Source organism: Lagopus muta, chromosome 21 (assembly GCF_023343835.1).
Source record: "Lagopus muta isolate bLagMut1 chromosome 21, bLagMut1 primary, whole genome shotgun sequence".
NCBI classification, from domain to species: domain Eukaryota; kingdom Metazoa; phylum Chordata; class Aves; order Galliformes; family Phasianidae; genus Lagopus; species Lagopus muta.
This window is the reverse complement of record NC_064453.1, coordinates 4,504,443-4,521,803: the sequence shown is the minus strand read 5'-3', so window position 1 is coordinate 4,521,803 and position 17,361 is coordinate 4,504,443. Positions and strand designations below refer to the sequence as shown.

Here is a 17,361-nt window from a genome sequence, read left to right as displayed (position 1 = left end):
TGTGGCCGAAGGATGGTGGCAAAATGAATGCTCATCAACTCAGTTGTGTTAAATTGATTACTTTGCCTAGCATTTAAGTAAGGCATTTTGAGAGGGGACAGTGCGTGTAGGCTGTGAGATGATGGAAACTGAATGGTCTTGGGAGTAGCAGGATGGAATCAGAAAATAAGAATTCCAGAGTGATGCTGTAAGTATGGTGTGCTCAATACAAGGGGAAAAAAAAAAGGAGTTTCATGTCTGGAAAGTGATTGCTGCATATTTCTGTGTGATCAGACTGGGAAAGGTTCAGCAAATGCAGCAGTTTCATTCTTTGGCATCATCAGGTATTGTTTGTTGTTGGAGTCTTGATCCAAGGTTCCTTTTGCATGGGAGGGTGTAAGAACTTGTGCTTCCCAGTGAGGTTCTGTGAGAAAAATCCACAGTCTGCTGCTCTGCCGGTTTCTTGCTAATTCTTTGTGTCCTGATTTCCCATCAGGAAGAAAACCTGGGAAACTTGATCCACGAAACAGAGTCTTTCTTTAAAACAAGAGACAAGGAATACCAAGAAACAATAGGGCAGATAGAGGTAAGGAAGTGATTCATGATCATATAAATAATTAGTAATGGACAAAACGTGTGCAGTGCTCTGGTCACAGATATGCATGCACACACTGCCAAGGAGGAATGTGTATCTCTATCAAGAATGCAGAGGTGTTTTCCTTTGACATAGTTTTGGATATTTTTTCCTAAATATCTGTTTTCCAAACTACTGCTGACTAAGCACAGCTCTGTAATCAGTGCAGTGAGAGCCTTCAGAGCAAAGAATCAAGGTGCACTGGTTTTTGTTCCGCTGTTTGTCTCGCATTGCCCACCATCAGACTGGGAAATGTTTCACAGGAAACCACCCCAGGGGTCGCCAGGCACAACATCTGTAGCTTCTCACCATTTTAGCCCCAAATGTGCTTTCATTCACTGCTATGTGCTGACAAAGAAAGCAGCAGAACAGGATATAAGAGCTGTTCTAAAAACAGAGTTGAGCTCTGATTAAAATACACCTTGTAAGGAGATGAATGCACTCTCAGCATGCACCACTGGCATAAAGGATTTATATATCCCCAGCAGTGTGTAAAGCTGAGGGAGGCTGGGAGGAGCTGCTAGCAACTCACCTTGAGCTGATGTGTTTTTCTTCTCCTCCAGCTGGAATTGGCCACAGCCAAGAGTGACATGAACCGCCACCTTCACGAGTACATGGAGATGTGCAGCATGAAGAGGGGCCTGGATGTACAAATGGAAACCTGTCGTAGGCTTATCAAAGGTTCAGCTGACAGGTAGTAAGATCTTGGAATCCTCCTCCTTACCATCCCACCTTTTATTTACTGCAAAGACTGAAGTTTGTTGGTAATGAGAGCTATTCTTAATTGTTTGAAGAGTGAAAGTGACGATTCCCTCCACAAGTCCCACGTTTCCTTGCCTGTCAGTGGTGTTTAATGCTTTGTCTAAACCTTTCTCTGAATTTTCTGCAGAAATTCTCCATCTCCCAGCTCTGTAGCCAGCAGCGACTCAGGAAACACAGATGAAATTCAGGATGAGTTGGACAGAGACGCGGATGTGGAGCCCATGGTCAGCTGATACGTGGTTGGAGCACTCAGTGAAAGGGAAACCACAAGCAAAGATTGGAAAACAACACACTGATGGGGGGTGAAAAGAACAAAATTAAGACTTGTAAGCCCCTGCATCGGGCTTCTAAGGACTCATTCCTACACGCATCCCCACCCCACCCAAGGATTGGTGCTGTAAATTTCTATTGTTATACAATTCACAAATGCAGAGTCCTGTAAGAAAACATGGTGTTTTAATTGTGCCTTTGCCCCAAGCTGAGCCACTTTGAGCTCCAGTGGAATATTACTAGCAGGTGTTTTTATATGAAAAAAAAAAAAAGTAAATTATATACGTATCTATTGAGAAATCTGGTTGCAGCAGAGAACGGTGCTGCAAAGGCTCTGGATATTTCAACAAGCTTCTGGTTTTATGGAACTGCTGCACCGATTGGCAAAAGAAATACTGGCAAACTGAGCAAGGAACCCGAGATAATTGTGGTGTAATTACCAAAGCCTGGCACACCAAAAAAAAAAAAGAAAAGAATGCCTGCAAATTGATCTGTAAACATTTAAAAATAATCCAGGGTTTCGAGACCGAAAGGAGTTTCTTCATTCCCTCTTTCTGGGTGAAGGAACCTTTGAGATTTGGAGGTTTGGACAAGGTCTCTGCCAAACTCCAGACTCAGAGGCGGCAGGTCTCAGCTCGGTGGCAAAGCAGTGGGTGAGGGAGGGTTTGTTGGGGTGGGACTGTCACTGATAAACTACTATGCAACAAAAAATAAGCGCGCCTTATTGATATGGAATGTTTGATCCCTGCTGGGCTACAGTTATCTCTTGGGGGAAGGAAAGCTCAAAACACTTTGCACACGTTAGTTATCTGTAGAGCTTCTTTTGAGGAGGAAAGTCTTGTTTCAATGCCTTTGTTTCCAGTGGTTGGATGGAGGGGGAAGTGAGACCTTCAGTTCCGGAGTTGTTTTGTGTTTTCTTTTCCTTCAGGATATTGTTTTTAAACCACAGCATTTGCAGATTTTACTTTGCTGACAGGGAGATAACTCCACTTTATGCTGCTTTCGTGACGTGGGATAGTTGAAGCATCGGGATGAACTGACATGTTGTGCTATGGATGTGGGCTTGAGATGACACTGAGAGAGCTCCAGACCACTGTTCTTCAGCAAAGCTGAACAACAGACAGCACTGTAATCCTTTTTAGGGCATAGTAAAATCAATCCCAAACTGCTGCTGCCCTGAAGTTAGGGAGGAACAGCTGTGTGCTTTCTCTGTGAGAAGGCTTTGGCAATCTGTGTCAGAAGTCTGCACCTCTGGCATCATCGAGCTGTTTGTGGTTATTAGTGGGAGTCGTAGCACCTCAGCCAGGTAAAAACAGGGTATAAACCTAAGCCAATAATGTTTTTTGTTTGTATTTAAGAGCAAGATTGCAAGTGTAGTTAATACTGCCTAAAGGTAGCTCTGTAGTTAACTAGCAGTTGCAAGAGGAGTAAATACCAAATGTGTTTTGTACCTGCCAGAAAACTTAGCAGCTGTTTCATCTGAGCAGTGCTAGGACTGGGCAGGGAAATTCCAGATTTAAGCACCCTCTCAGTGTTATATAAAGGTAGGGTGGCCATCTTTTAGCTTCCTGAGTATTGTTTCCAAGCCTCTCTTCTTTATTGATCCGAAATCAGCAGGGCTGCATCGTAAGCATACAGCCAGCAGAGATCAATATTGCTTTCTTGCAAAAAGAGCACGAGTGTTTCAGCAAATGGGCTGAAAATACCTCTCCATCTCGTGCTGCTGTGCAGAGGGGGCAGGAGTTCAGAGGGATTCTCCTGGTTGTTCAGAGCGAGGAGAACTACTGGGGGTGACCCATCTGGATTCACAGTGTGAGCATCCACGGCCTCCGTCCAAGAGAAGAGATCCAAGGTTGTGGTTCCCTCACTGGTTAAAATACTCAGCGCTGTTATTCGTAGAGTTAGCAGCAGTTCTTGTGGTGTGTTTTAGGGGCTTCTTCATCACGTAGGTGAGGAAGATGCCTTATTCCAAAGTGCTCATTCCTATTATTTCTTTGGTGGCCAAAGTGGTAAGTGTCACGTTCACTAGGGCTGCGAGTGCGGGGCGGGTGGGAGGGGGCAAGAAATACCAGATGGGATATTTTTGTGACTGCATGCTTTCAATAAAGTACTGTTAGGGTTTTTGAGCCTGTATGAACTTCAGCTGCTAAATACGTCGTTTCTCACGAGGCTGGGAAACCGTCTGCCAAAGCTGAATGTCTGTAATGCTTTAGTGACTTTGGTGGAGGCATTAAGCAATCTCCTTGCACAGTGAGTCAGCCTCGTTGGAGGCTGATGTGTGGCTGTCCTCAAATTATGAGATGTTCCTTGGTACTGGAGAAACTGAGCAATTTCAATGACCGTCCAGCTTAGCTGCTGTTAGTTTTGTTGGGTTCTTTTAATTATCGTTGTTTTAAAACTCAGTGACGTCGCAAGAAAAAGGCTGAGTGGCCTTGCAGCGAGTAGCTGGCGTGGTGAGGTGGGAAAGAATATCCTCAGTTTGACAGTGGGAGCCAAGTGAGGAAGCAGAAACGGAGCTGTAACCCACAGCTCATCTCGTAGCCATAATTATGAGAAGCATCTGTCATAGGTTGTATTTTTTGGTAAGTGCAAGGGACGTGGGTTCGTAGTAGACAGTATAGAAATAACGTGTGCGATGGTGATGTGTGTGATGGTAGGTTACCATGCTCGTTGGTGTCTTTCTTATAACCATATGTAATCCATTTTCTAGGACGAAAAGAACAAAAAAAAAGGTGTTTTCATACTTGGGATTGGGGTTTTATTTTCATGTAGGTCTCAGCGGGTCAACCTGTTGGATGTGAGCAAGGTTGGTCCTTGATAGTTTCCCTAGGAGGTCTTTGGTTGGTTTAGCGTCAAGCTAGGCCCTGCTCTGTTTGTGTTGAACCACTCTGTAGCAACCAGATCAAAAGCTTGCCAGAAAAAAGAAAAAAAAAATGGTGAAAATGCTGGAAAATGATTTTGGTGACCTCTTTCTTTTTCTTTTCTTTTTTCCCTTTCCTTTGTAAAGCTGTAAATACTTTATTTTTGTTTACTACTCATAAATGCGGTGTCATATTGACACTTTTTTAGACTGATAATCAGAAAATCCTCCTCATTGTTTCTCATTTTTTAAAAGGGGGTTTCAAGGAAGCAAATTTTTTTGCTCGTTAGCGGTGTAATAATAGAACCAATTCCTAAAATGGGTTTGTACAAAAAAAAAAGATAACGTTTTCAGTAAACACTGGCGGTTGCTTTTGTGGATGCATGTCGTTCAGAAATGTCCAAAGAATAACGTGATACAAACACTTTTTCAAAGATGTAGTAATTATTGTATTAGTTCAGACAACGTAAAAACAAATGTATTAAAAAAACAAAGTGTGGGGGGTGGGGGGGTGTAATGAAATTCAACTAAGCTAAATATGTAATTATTTATATAAAAAAAAAACCCACACGGTATATATTCTATTTTTATTAGAGGTTTTTAAAGTGCAAACAGAGTTCTGTTGGCAAATGCAACTGTTCCCCTGTGAAGTCTCTCCTGCTTTGATGGGACTCCGAAATCCCCGACTTGTTTTCAAGTGATGATGTGGAACGATGGGATGGGATGGGCTGAGATGTGTTCCCCATCGCTTCCTCAGAGGTAGGGAAGCCTCAACCTGCAGAATTACTGCTGCTCTCAGCCCATTCCTACTGCCCCAAATTGGCTTCGTGTCCTTCCCACTTGGAAGACGCGTTGCGTTGGTCTCCGCCAGCGTAAATGGGAATTAACGAAACAGAGTAGATCTAAATAGTGCCTGGCTGTAGATCTAAAGCTCTTTCCACCCAAGACGAGGTGTTTTTCCATCGCCTTTGCTGCCAGCAAAAACACAAGCTGAGGTCATGGTCCAAGAGCGGCGACGGTTGGGTGCGCGCAGCCTTACGTGGAGCAGCTCTTTGCTCGTGTTTCCTTTGGCTGTGGGAAAAGCTGGGAGAATGTTTGTGCTGGAACTGCAGTATGGGGAAGTCTCCAGCTGTGTTGCACGTTTGAGAGTGCTTTATTTTAGAGATGATATTTAAAGCAATTATAATGCTGTGGTCAGTGCTAAATCACAGTTGAGCTCTGGTTGACCAAAGGGGTTGACCAGACTTTTCCATGCCGTGCTTCCATGGTGTAATAACACCCCAACGAGGATTTTCCACGTTTTGCTTCAGGATTTTTGGGTTTTGTTTCTTATGCACTGCTCCAGGACTTGGGTTGCTGGGGGAACACGCAGGTTTTAGCGATTTGTGTCACCCAAAATGCTCCATTTTAAGCTTTTATTACAAGATAACTTTATCAGTGTGAGTTTTAAACAAGAGATTGCTGCACTGTATCCTGGTGTTAATGATGCTGGTGGTAGAGGTGAACTAGACATACTGCCTGCCAAATTCTTAATTCAGTCCCTCCCCAGCCCTTGATGGAGAGACTGGAGGTTTGACCCCAAGTCTTTGGCAGAGTAGTGAAGAAACACTTGATTATTTCTTGTTGTCTGTTTTTGTGTAGAGTTCTGTGTCTTAAGACCCTTCCGCGTCCGTGGGAGACGTTTGAGCTTCTCTTTTGCAGAAGCAACAAATTGTGTTGGCAGAAATGGGTTACTTGATGCTTCTGGAAACGACAATTCCCTCCTATCTAATTCCATAGGATCATAGAACGGTTGGGTTGGAAGGGGCCTCAAAGGTCACCCAGTTCTGGGTCGGGTCTCTGTAGAGGAAATAATGCTTTAAAAACCCACCAGGCTGGGGTTCTTTGAGGGCCTTGCAGCTGACAGCACCGTTTCCATGGCAGAGCTCCCCATCCCATTGGGCCACAAACCCAACGCTGTGGGGTTCGCTGCCTGAAATGATGCTCCTCCCATAGCTGTCATTGGAACCCCCAAAGGTTTATTTGTCATCAAGAAAGAGCTGAAGATGACTGAAAAGCTCAATCACCAAACGCTCCTTTCACTACAAGAAACACAATTTAGCCTTTGCTCAAGTGTACGTAGCTTCAGTTCTGCCAAAAAGAAAAAAAAAAACCAATTATTTATTATTTAAGGTGTCGGAGTGGAGGGTGTCAATGAACGAATCACTTCTCGTCAGTCCCTCTTTAGGTCATTGTGAGAGTTTTTTATACACATCAAAACAGACTACTGATGGGTGTTGGAACCTGTTTACCGTCCGGTTGTAAATATTGTGCTTTGTATTCTGTATATTGGCTTCTTTTAAAGAAAAAAAAAACAAAAAACAAAAGAACTGGTGATGCCAGCTGGGATCCAAGGTGAGGATGGAGCAGCACCGGGTCCTGAGCTGAGCTGGGGGTGGATTTGGGCCCGTGGTGTCTGACACCACCGACGGCAGATTTGGGACCATGGAAGGCTCCTGTTGACCTGAATCCATTTTAGAAGGAGCAGCAAGAGCCAGAAGGACTCCAGCTCCTTTGATTTCCAATGGATTACTGCAGTTTTTCTTCATTAGTGCCAAAACCCACCGCTCAGTTCTGCTCGTTGCTCCCTCCGTCGTCCGTCTGTCCTTCCGTCCGTCCGTCCCGGCTCTGCTCTGCAGGAAGGGGGGGGGCTGTGCTGGGGGTCCCGGCTCTTTGGTTTCGAGGGGAAACAAAAAAACACTTTAAATAAATACCAAACCTCCTGGTTCCTGCCTGTGCCTGCTGGTTCTTGTGCTGCAGCCTGCAGTGAAGGGGTGGGGAGGGCTGGGGGAGGGACGGCCGTCATTTCCTCCTGAAAACCCCAAATTGAGGGAATGTGGGGAATTCTGAGCCGATCCCAAACCACCCGAGCATGAAACAGAGACCTTTCAGCTGCTCACGTCCTTTGGGGGGCATTAAAGCACCCGATGCTCACCCAGCCCCGGCTGCTTTGCAGCCCAGCTTCTCCCTGCTGAGGGCCAGGGATCCATTGAGGGCTAAAATTTCACTTTGTTCAAGTTTTTGTTCCTTAAGGAGGTGTTCTTCAAGGTTCCCTTAAGCTGCTTTCCCTTCCCCCTGAGCAGGGCAAAGGCTGCGAGCAGGCCTCATTCGGGAGCGTTTTTCTTCTTTTTCTCCTCTTTTTCTGTTTATTTTGCCTTTTTTTCTCCTCTTTTTTTTTTCTCTTTTTTCTTTTATCCTCTTTCTCTCTTTTCTTTCCTTCTCTTCTTGTCTCCTTTCTTCCTCCACTTTTTCTCACCTTTTTCTCCTCTCCTTTTCCTCCCCCTTTTTTTTCCTCCCCCTTTTTTTCCTTCTCCCCCTTTTTTTCTCCTCCACCTTTTTTCCCTCCCCTTTTTTTTCTTCTCCACCTTTTTTCCCTCCCCCTTTTTTTCTCCTCCCCCTTTTTTTCTCCCTTTACTTCCCTTCCTTATTTCTCGTTTTTTTTTCTCCTCCCCCTTTTATTTCCCCTCTTTTTTCCTCCCCTTTCCCCTCTATTTTCTCCCCTTTTCTTCTTTTTTTCCTCCCCTTACTCCCCCCTTATTTCTCCTTTTTTTTCTCCTCCCCCTTTTATTTCCTCTCTTTTTTCCTCCCCTTTCCCCCTGTATTTTCTTCCTTTTTCCTATTTTTTTTCCTCCCCTTACTCCCCTGCCTTATTTCTTTCCTTTTTTCCCCCTCTCCTTTTTTTTCCCTTCTCTTTTTTCCCCTATTTTTTCCTCTCCCCTTTCAACCCCCCTTTCCCCTCCCTTTTTCCTCTTTTTTTTTTCCCCTTACTTTCCCTCCCCTTTTACTCCCCCCCCACGCTCACTTTTCTCCCCATTCTTCCTCTCCCCTTTTTCTCTTCCCCCCTTTTTTTTAATCCCTCTCTTTCCTCTCCTCTTTTTTCCCCCTTTTTTTCCCTCACCCCCTCCCCCTTTAAAGAAAAAATAATTAATTAATCGCCTTTATTTAATTATTTTCCCTTATCTTTACGCTCCGCCCCTTCCTACGTCCCGGCCTCAACCACTGCCTCTCCGCACCCGGGTTGATCCCCATCACCGCCCTCCAACCCCGCAGACTTTACACGTCGATCCCGCATCCCCGCGCGTTCGCCTTCAACCCTCGGCTGTCGGCACCTCTCTTCCTTTTCCCTTTATCCCACAACAGCGATCCATCCTCTGTTGTTTTTAATAACCTCGGGGTTTTTTCGTTCCTCACCCTCCCCGCCCGGAGCGTTGCGGGCTCTGCCGTGTAAAACCTAGCGGAGCGTTGCGGGATGTGGCGGGCGCTGCGGGGCCGCGGGTGAGTGCCGGCCGAGCCCACGTCCCCCCTGCTGTCCCTTCGTCTGTCCCCCCCCGTCTGTCCCTCCGTCCCCTCTTGTCGTCCCTCTGTCTGTCCTTCCATCCCCTCGTGCTGCCCCTCTCCCCCTTCAGTCTCCTCCTTTCCCCCCCCCCAGGCAATTCCCACCAACCCCAAGCGATGCCCAATGGAGGAGGACACAACTCAAGGAGCCCCGCGGGTGCTTGGCTGCCCCCCAACCCCTCACCGACCCCACCGCCTTCCCAACCTTTGCCCCTCTCTCCGCCCCTTTGCGGCGGGCGTTGGAATGGCAAAAGCTCGGAGCTGCCACGCTCCGGTGCCCCCAACCATTTCCCATCCCGTAGAAACCTTTGATCCAGCATCTTCAGCTTTTTTTTTTCAGGCTGGGAGCACCGAAACCGCGTTTTGTTGGGGGAAAAAAAAGAAAAGAAACGGGTTTTGTTGGGATGAAACCAAACCTTGTTGGGTTAAATAGTGTTTATTGGAATAAAAGCGTGTTTTATTGCAGTAGAAACACGTTTAGAGGAGGTAAAACTGTTTTAGGAGGATGAACTCGGGTTTTGTTGGGATAAAAAACAAAGTTTATTGGGGTGAAAATACATTTTTGGGGAGAAAACCGCATTTTATGGAGATAAACTCATGTGTTTTATTACAAAAACAAATTCTCTTTGGTTAAAAACACACTTTATTAAGATAAAACCACAGTAAGATGAAAATGTGTTTTATGGGGATAAGCACACGTTTTAATGGGATAAAGGCATGTTTTATTGGAATATTTATGATAAAAAACATGGTTTGGTGGGGTAAGACCACATTTTGTTGGTGTAAAACCACGTATTTGGGGGATAAACTCACCTTTTTATGAGATAAAACCGTATTTTGTTGTGATAGAAACACATTTTATTGTGATTAACCCAAATTTTGTTGGGATAAACCAAGGTTTTGTTGGTATAAATCCACGTTTTGCTGGGGTAAACTCATATTTTATTGTGATAAAACCATGTTTTATTGTGATAGAAACACATTTGATTGTGATTAACTCAGGTTTTCCTTGGATTAAATCACGTTTTGTTGGGTAAAAACCAAATTTTGTTGGAATAAATCCACGTTTTATTTGGATGAAACCGTCCAAATAAAATTTGGATAGAAATAGAAACCCGAATGATAGAAACCCAGGTTTTGTTGGGATAAACGCAAGTTTTGTTGGGTTAAAGTCAATTTTTTGAGGGGTAGACCCAGGTTTTGTTGGGATAGATGCAAATTTTCTTGGGTTAAAATCAGTTTTTGGGGAGATAGGCCCAGGTTTTGTTGGGTTAAGGTCAGTTCTTTGAGGGATAAACTCAGGTTTTGTTGGGATAAAACCACATTGAAATAAAACCACATTTTATTGGGGCAAAATCCCACTTTTGGGGGGATCCAACCACCTTTTATTGGAAGCACGAGTGGGATTTCCCCATCCCTCCCTCCCTAGGCAGAGATGCTTGCACCATGCAGCCATCCAGGTGACCAACGAGCCCATCCTCGAGTTCAAGGCTGGCAGCCCCGAGCGCGCAGCTCTCCAGAAGGTACCCACGCATGGCATCACTTTGAGTCTTTCCCCCTTTTTTAAACCCATCTCCATCCATCCCCAACGCTGTTTTCTTCCCTCTCCAGGCACTTGCTGAGCTGAAGGGCCGGACTGAAGCCATCCCCTGTGTGGTTGGTGGGGAGGAGGTGTGGACGTCGGCGGTGCGCTACCAACTGTCGGTGAGTTTAGGGGTGAAACATCGCGTTATGAGGGGTGCATCAATCAGACAGGGAATTATTGGTGCTACGTTCTCTTTTCAGCCCTTCAACCATGCGCATAAAGTGGCCAAGTTCTGCTATGCTGACAAGGTGAGCACCCCGCTCCTGGCCCTTTTCCCTTTAGTTTTCCTTATGGGGACGGCGCAGTGAGCACAGATCTTTGGGCAGATGGCCGTTCACCCCCCCACCCTGATCTTCTGTGATGAGCATCTCCTCATGGCTGCCATTCTCCTTCCACAGGACCTCATTAACAAAGCCATTAATGCCGCCATGGCTGCCAGGAAGGAGTGGGACTTGAAACCCATCCAGGACCGGGCCCAGATCTTCCTCAAAGCAGCTGACATGCTGAGTGGCCCACGGCGTGCCGAGGTGCTGGCCAAAACCATGGTGGGGCAGGTGAGTGGGATGGGGTGAGGGGGAGGGATCTGGGGTCTTGGGAAGGAGCAGTGTGGGGTCTTGGGAGAGATTGAGGTGGGGTCTTGGGAATGGGGCTTTGGGAAGGATTGAGGTCTTGGGAAGGTGTGAGATGGGGTCTTGGGGAGGAGCAGGTATAGAGTCTTGGGAGGGATTGTGGTGGGGTCTTGGGAAGGATTGAGATGGGGGGGGGGCTGGGAAGGATTGAGATGGCGTCTTGGGAAGGAGTGGATTGGGGGCTTTGGGAGAGATTGAGATGGGGTCTTGGGAGAAATTGAGGTCTTGGGAAGGTGTGAGATGGGGTCTTGGGAAGGAGCAGGTATAGAGTCTTGGGAAGGGATGATATGAGGCCTTGAGAAGGAACAAGAATGGGGCCTTGGGAAGGAGTGGGGTGGGGTCTTGGAAGGAGTAGGATGGGGCCTTGCAGGAAGCCAAGGCCAAACCCCAATGTCAATGCCATCTGTTGTTTTTGTTGGCCGTGACCAGGGCAAAACCGTCATCCAGGCGGAAATCGACGCAGCAGCGGAGCTGATCGACTTCTTCCGCTTCAATGCCAAGTTTGCACTGGAGCTGCAGGGCAGCCAGCCGCTCAGCGTGGAGTCCAGCACCAACAGCATGGTGTACCGTGGGCTGGAGGTGAGCAGCCAGGCAAACTCATGGCCATGGGATGTCGTGGGGTGCCGTAAGGTGATGTAGGATGCTACAACCCATCCTTTTCCTCTTCCTTCCGTAGGGTTTTGTGGCGGCTGTCTCTCCCTTCAACTTCACAGCCATCGGTGGCAACCTGGCAGGAGCTCCGGCTTTGATGGTGAGCATCACGGAATGATGTTTCCCTGTTTTGTTCACCAGTCCCAACCCTGAATCTCTGGGGTCCTGACCAAGACTCTATAGCTGCTCCTTCCCAAGACCCCATCTCACACCTTCCCAAGACCTCAGTCCTTCCCAAAGCCCCATTCCCAAACCCCCCATCTCAATCCTTCCCAACCCCCCCCATCTCAATCCTTCCCAAACCCCCCCCATCTCAATCCAAAACTGGGCACCTCCATGCTCAGCCCAGCCACAACCTTCTACACCCCCCCCTGAATTTTGTTATTAGGCTCAGGGGATGTTAATTAGTCAGGCATTCCCCTGGCTGCTGGGTAGACCTGTCCACCAAACAGCTTTGATGGGCAAGTGTTGGAAAAAGGGAAAATGTTCCCCAAATCTGAGAAGTGCCCCATCCTTGGAGACATTAAAGGCCAGGTTGGAAGGGGGCAACCAGCCCAATTCAGGAGTTGGAACTGGATGCTCCTTAAAGTCCCTTCCAACCTAAACCATTCCACGATTCACCCGTAGGTTGGGCTTTACGCAGAGAGCAGCTTGGGGTGCTCTAATAGGTGGGTGTTAATTAGCCCTCAGCAGGTGTTAATTAATCCCAGGCTGTTCTCCTCTATGCACTGCACTACTGAACCTTGCTCATCATTGCAGCGATGGTGACACAGGGCAGGTCACGAGCTGCAGCCATGGTGGGGGCACAGAGCCAAAGGGGTGGGAGCACAGCGGGGCCACTGCTCTGTGTCTTGCAGCCAATCCTGCTGTTTGTTTGGGCTCTGTTAATACATGCTTGGAAGGTTGCTCTGCTCCCTCAGCTGGCACTGGGTCATGTTAGGGCCGGAAGCCTCTCCCTGTGCACTTACTGTGCTCTGTCTGCAGGGAAACGTGGTGCTGTGGAAGCCCAGCGACACGGCCCTGCTTTCCAGCTACGCCGTCTACAAGATCCTGCTGGAAGCTGGGCTCCCTCCCAACGTCATCCAGTTCGTGCCAGCAGATGGACCCGTGTTTGGTGATGCTGTCACCAGCTCTGAGCACTTCTGCGGGCTCAACTTCACTGGCAGCGTGCCGTAAGTCAGGGTGGGGAAGCACAAGGAGCTGCTTTAACCAAAAACCGAGGAGTGAAAGGGGAAGAGGAACTTCTGCTGGGTGCTCTCTGCTCTGGGTTTTGCGCGGTGCCCGGTGCTTTGATATCCAGGGTCTTATTCTCACCAACATCTCTTCCATTTGCAAAACATCCCTTCTTTGGGGATGGCCAGATGGGCTTGTTGGGGTGTCACATCAAGGTCAGGGCCCTGCCATACCTTTCCCAAGTTTCCCACACCTCCTTCTTTCTCCCCCAGGACTTTCAAGCGCCTCTGGAAGCAAGCATCCGAAAACCTGGACCGCTACCGCAACTTCCCACGCCTGGCTGGAGGTGAGCTCGCATTGTGGGGAGGGCACATGGCACATACCCCATCCCTATACCTCGTGCTAACTCCTCTCTTTCTCCTTTTTTCTCCACCAACCAGAGTGTGGAGGTAAGAACTTCCACCTGGTGCACAGCTCGGCCGACGTGTCCAGCGTGGTGAACGGCACCCTGCGCTCCGCCTTCGAGTACGGCGGCCAGAAATGCTCGGCGTGCTCCCGCCTCTACGCCCCGCGCTCGCTGTGGCCCCAGATCAAAGCCAAGCTGCTGGAGGAGACCAAGAAGATCAAAGTGGGAGACGTGAGTGGAGCTGCCGGGCTGCTGAAGGGCTTTGCGGCTCAGCGGGTGGCTGATGGGATTAGAGACTGCGGTAACTGGCTACTAATTCCTATTGAACCGAGCTTTTTATCCACTGGTTCTCCCCACCACCACCACCACCCCTCCATCCTCCCCCTCCTTCATCTTTTTTTTTTTTTTTTTTTAGTGATTAGAAATTAACTTGTAGCCAGCATCTGCAGGAAGGATTGTGCAAGGCGCTGAATACCGTGGGCTAATTGAAAAAGGGGAGGTTGGTCCCTCCAAACGGAGGTGTGCTTTGGGAAGGGATGCGTTGCTGTGGGAATTTCAGTTTTAGGATCAGCTTTTTGGCACAGTGTTGACCCCAGGCCCTGGTGGTTGCATGTCCTCATGCTGTCTCCTCCACCTTTCAGCCCAGTGAGTTCATCAGGAGCAACCCACATTGGTTGGACGCAATGATGTTGGAGGTCTTCTTCAACCTTAAGGATTCTATAGTCTTACGAGTGGATATGGTGGGGTTGGGTTGATGGTTGGACTGGATGACCTTGGAGGTCTTCTCCAGCCTAATGGATTCTGTGATTGGGCACAGTGGAGATGGGTTGATGGTTGGACTAGATGATCTTGGAGGTCTTCCCCAACCTTAAGCATTCTATGAGTGGACATAGTAGGGAAAGGTTGGCATGATGAATTGTGCTTGATGATCCTGGAAGTATTTTCTAACCTTCATGATTCTGTATTGTCTTTTCTTTGCCCCTGCAGCCTGTCCAGGACTTTGGGACCTTTTTCTCAGCAGTGATTGATGACAAGGTGAGTTCATGTGTCTTGCGTGAAGGTAGCACCACAAGGCTGCTGGTAGAAGTTTGGTTGGTTGGGGCTCATTACACTTAGCAAAGCTTTGAGCAGTATTCCAGGAGAGTAACGAACTCAACTGTCACATATTGCCCCACTCCTGAAGACATTAAAGTCTAAAGATAAGTCATAAGTCATAAGTCTAAAGTCTAAGTCATAAAGATTGGATGGGGCTCTGGGCAGCCTGGTCTGGTGGGGGGCATCCAGCCCATGACAGGGCATTGGAACTCGATGATCTTTAAGCATCGATGCTGTTTAAGGTCCCTTCCAACCTAAAGCACTCTATGATATGTCACTGCCTCTTTTGAGAAGTGAGATATCTTGCTGAGAAGCCATCTCAGATATAAGACTCAGTGCACAACCCTCATCCTGAGCTGGAAGTGAGCAGCACAGTCCAGAAAAGCAGCACCCAAAGCTCACCTCCAGCCCTACTTCAACGACCAATGTAAGGTTATGTACACCTTTCATTATCCTTCCTTTCCTCAGTCTTTTGCACGTATAAAGAAGTGGCTGGAACACGCCAAGACGTCCCCCAACCTCAGCATCTTGGCCGGGGGTGGCTGTGATGACAGCGTTGGGTACTTTGTTGAGCCATGCATCGTGGAGAGCCAGGACCCGACAGACCCCATCATGAAGGAGGTGAGAAAGGTGGAAAACACAGGATGTGGATCCACGTCTTGGGCAGCACGTTGGCTGGTTGATGGTTATTAGCTAACCTGGTGTTAATTTCGAGACGCTGGCGGTTGGAGGAGGCTGGTTTATATCAAATGGCTGAGCGATAACGATTTATATTTTTTGCTTTGCAGGAAATTTTTGGACCCATCCTCACGGTTTACGTGTACCCCGAGGAGAGGTACCAGGAGGTGTTGGAGCTGATCGACACCACAACACCCTACGGCCTCACGGGGGCGGTGTTCGCCCAGGAGAGGTGAGCAGGGACCGAGTGGGGACAGGAGGAGGGGACAAGGGGAGGGGGCAGCCGGGGTGTTGGTCCTCCCATCCCCTCCCAGCCACTAGTCTATGTTCCAGCCCCTCAGGGCTTGCACAGTGTGCTTTTTTGGTTAGAAACTGGTTTCAAGAATCCTGTTCTGAGTTTCTTTTTACCATGGGGAAAAAAGAGATTAGGAAAAGAATGAGTTATTTCGTTACTTCAGAAGCCTAGAAGAAAACAGGAGCGCTATTTCTAAGTGATGAGGAGAGCCAGAAGCTTTTTAGATTGTATGAAAAGCAAGTTGTTGCATTGCATCTTTGCGTTGTCGTATTGTATTGCTTCGTTGTGTTGTTGCATTGTGGTGTTCTCTTATTTAACACTTTCTGGTGTTGTTGTGAGAAAGTTTGAGGCTCACACAAGGCAGATATGGAATTAGTTTTTCAATGAATATCTAAGAATAAACTAAATATTAGTGAAGCTAGTGAGCAGGTGTAGAATAACATAGGAGGTCATTAAACCTAGCTTACTCGTCATTAGGATGAGTTGTCCTAACTTAGGAGGTCATTAAGTTGGGCTGTCCTTGGACTTCGCTATAAAGAAGTAACAAAAAAATAACAAAAAAATCTTGAAAAGGGATTAGAAGACAGAACTGCAGTCATTTAATTGAATTTCAAGCACACAGATCCCACTGGAGTGCGAGTTGAACTTGGCTCGGCAAAACATGCAGAGCTGGAGGTGCAGGTAAAGGAAAGCAGTGCCCAAATTTGTTGCTGTTAGGGTGAGGGTTAGAGTTAGAGCAGAGGCCCCCAGTTTTTGTCATTCCCCCCCCATGCTGACATCCACCATCCGTCCCCAGGAGCATAATTGAGGAAGCCCGGAGCCGCCTGCGCAACGCAGCCGGCAACTTCTACATCAATGACAAATCAACGGGCGCCGTTGTGTTCCAGCAACCCTTTGGGGGCTCCCGCATCTCAGGTGAGACCCTTCAAAACCCCCTTCTTTCAGCAGCACGATGGGACGCATCCCCTCCGACCACATCTTTCACCCCGAGGTTCTACTTCTCATAGAATCACTCACATTGGGAAGGCCTGCTACGATCGCCGAGTCCAACCATCAACCCATCACCCATGCCCACTAAACCACATCCCTCACATCCCTTTTTTTTCCCCCCCCCCCAAAAACAGGAACCAACGACAAGCCTGGTGGCCCCCACTACATCCTACGCTGGACATCTCCTCAGGCCATCAAGGAAACCCACGTGCCTCTGTCAGACTGGCGCTATGCCTACATGCAGTGATGCCTTCCCCCAACCCGTGCCCTACTACTGGTGCTCGACGCACACCGTGGCTTCCTGCCACAGCCTTGAAAGCACTTCAATCAGCAGCTCTTTAGCAAAAGTTTTGTTTTTAGGGGGGTGATTATTTTATTAAGTTAACTCACGCGAAAACAGTGTTAAAAGAAAAGAAAAAGGACTAAGTTAGCTGCAGCAAATCCACAGAGCACTGCGGCCTTTGGGAATCGATTCCTCTGCTCTGCTCTAAGAGGGTAATGCCCCATGCAGGAGTGACTCTTCTCCCACCACATAAGGGCTTTTGCATAGTGTATCTCAAGAGCTAGCAGCACTGTGCCTCTGCAGAGAGCTTTGAGCTCAGCACGGGATGCTGGATCCAGTTCCCCTTTATACTTCTGATGAGGGTCCAATGCCCTCAAAGCATCCTTTATCCTTGGACAGAGCCTCACACAGCAAAGTGAATGGAATTTAGGGACTTACCAGGAAGTTTGGTTTAAGGCAGTGTGAGATGCAGCAGGAGCCTTGAGCCTTAGCTTTTCCTGGCTTCTGAGCAACGTCTGCAGGAGGTACATTTTGCCAAGAGAGGGCAGCTGCGAGCTCGGTGCTGCTTAGAAATTATCCCAAGTGCCTTATTCTACTGCAGAAGGCACTTCCAAGGCTGCATCCCTGCCGTGAGCTCAGCAGCTCCCATGTGGTCCCCAAGTTTCCTTACCCATAGGGATGCCCAACTGTCCCCACG

The 17,361-nt window shown here is 47.9% G+C and overlaps 2 protein-coding genes across 4 annotated transcripts in view; both read left to right on the top strand.

Annotated features, from left to right (window-relative positions):
- IFFO2 (intermediate filament family orphan 2) overlaps positions 1-3,682 on the top strand; it is a 28,767-nt gene extending 25,085 nt beyond the window's left edge. For both annotated transcript variants that reach the window (XM_048967664.1, XM_048967663.1), the window contains 3 exons: positions 476-565; positions 1,177-1,307; positions 1,503-3,682. In XM_048967664.1, coding sequence (XP_048823621.1) covers positions 476-565; positions 1,177-1,307; positions 1,503-1,608 — 327 coding nt within the window. In that variant the 3' untranslated portion in view covers positions 1,609-3,682. The remainder of the gene's footprint in view (positions 1-475; positions 566-1,176; positions 1,308-1,502) is intronic.
- Positions 3,683-7,953: 4,271 nt separating this feature from the next.
- On the top strand, positions 7,954-16,749 carry ALDH4A1 (aldehyde dehydrogenase 4 family member A1). 2 transcript variants are annotated; one of them, XM_048967747.1, is made up of 16 exons: positions 7,954-8,819; positions 8,974-9,036; positions 10,309-10,402; positions 10,491-10,583; positions 10,665-10,712; positions 10,863-11,018; positions 11,523-11,672; positions 11,770-11,844; positions 12,729-12,916; positions 13,190-13,263; positions 13,358-13,554; positions 14,311-14,358; positions 14,887-15,039; positions 15,207-15,328; positions 16,188-16,306; positions 16,516-16,749. In XM_048967747.1, the coding sequence occupies exons 1-16, from the start codon at positions 8,794-8,796 to the stop codon at positions 16,626-16,628; spliced, it is 1,719 nt and encodes a 572-aa protein (XP_048823704.1). In that variant the 5' UTR covers positions 7,954-8,793; the 3' UTR covers positions 16,629-16,749. The 2 variants fall into 2 exon arrangements, with proteins under 2 accessions (XP_048823704.1, XP_048823705.1); XM_048967748.1 differs by lacking the exon at positions 8,974-9,036 and having other exon boundaries at positions 7,955-8,819.
- Positions 16,750-17,361: the final 612 nt, after the last annotated feature.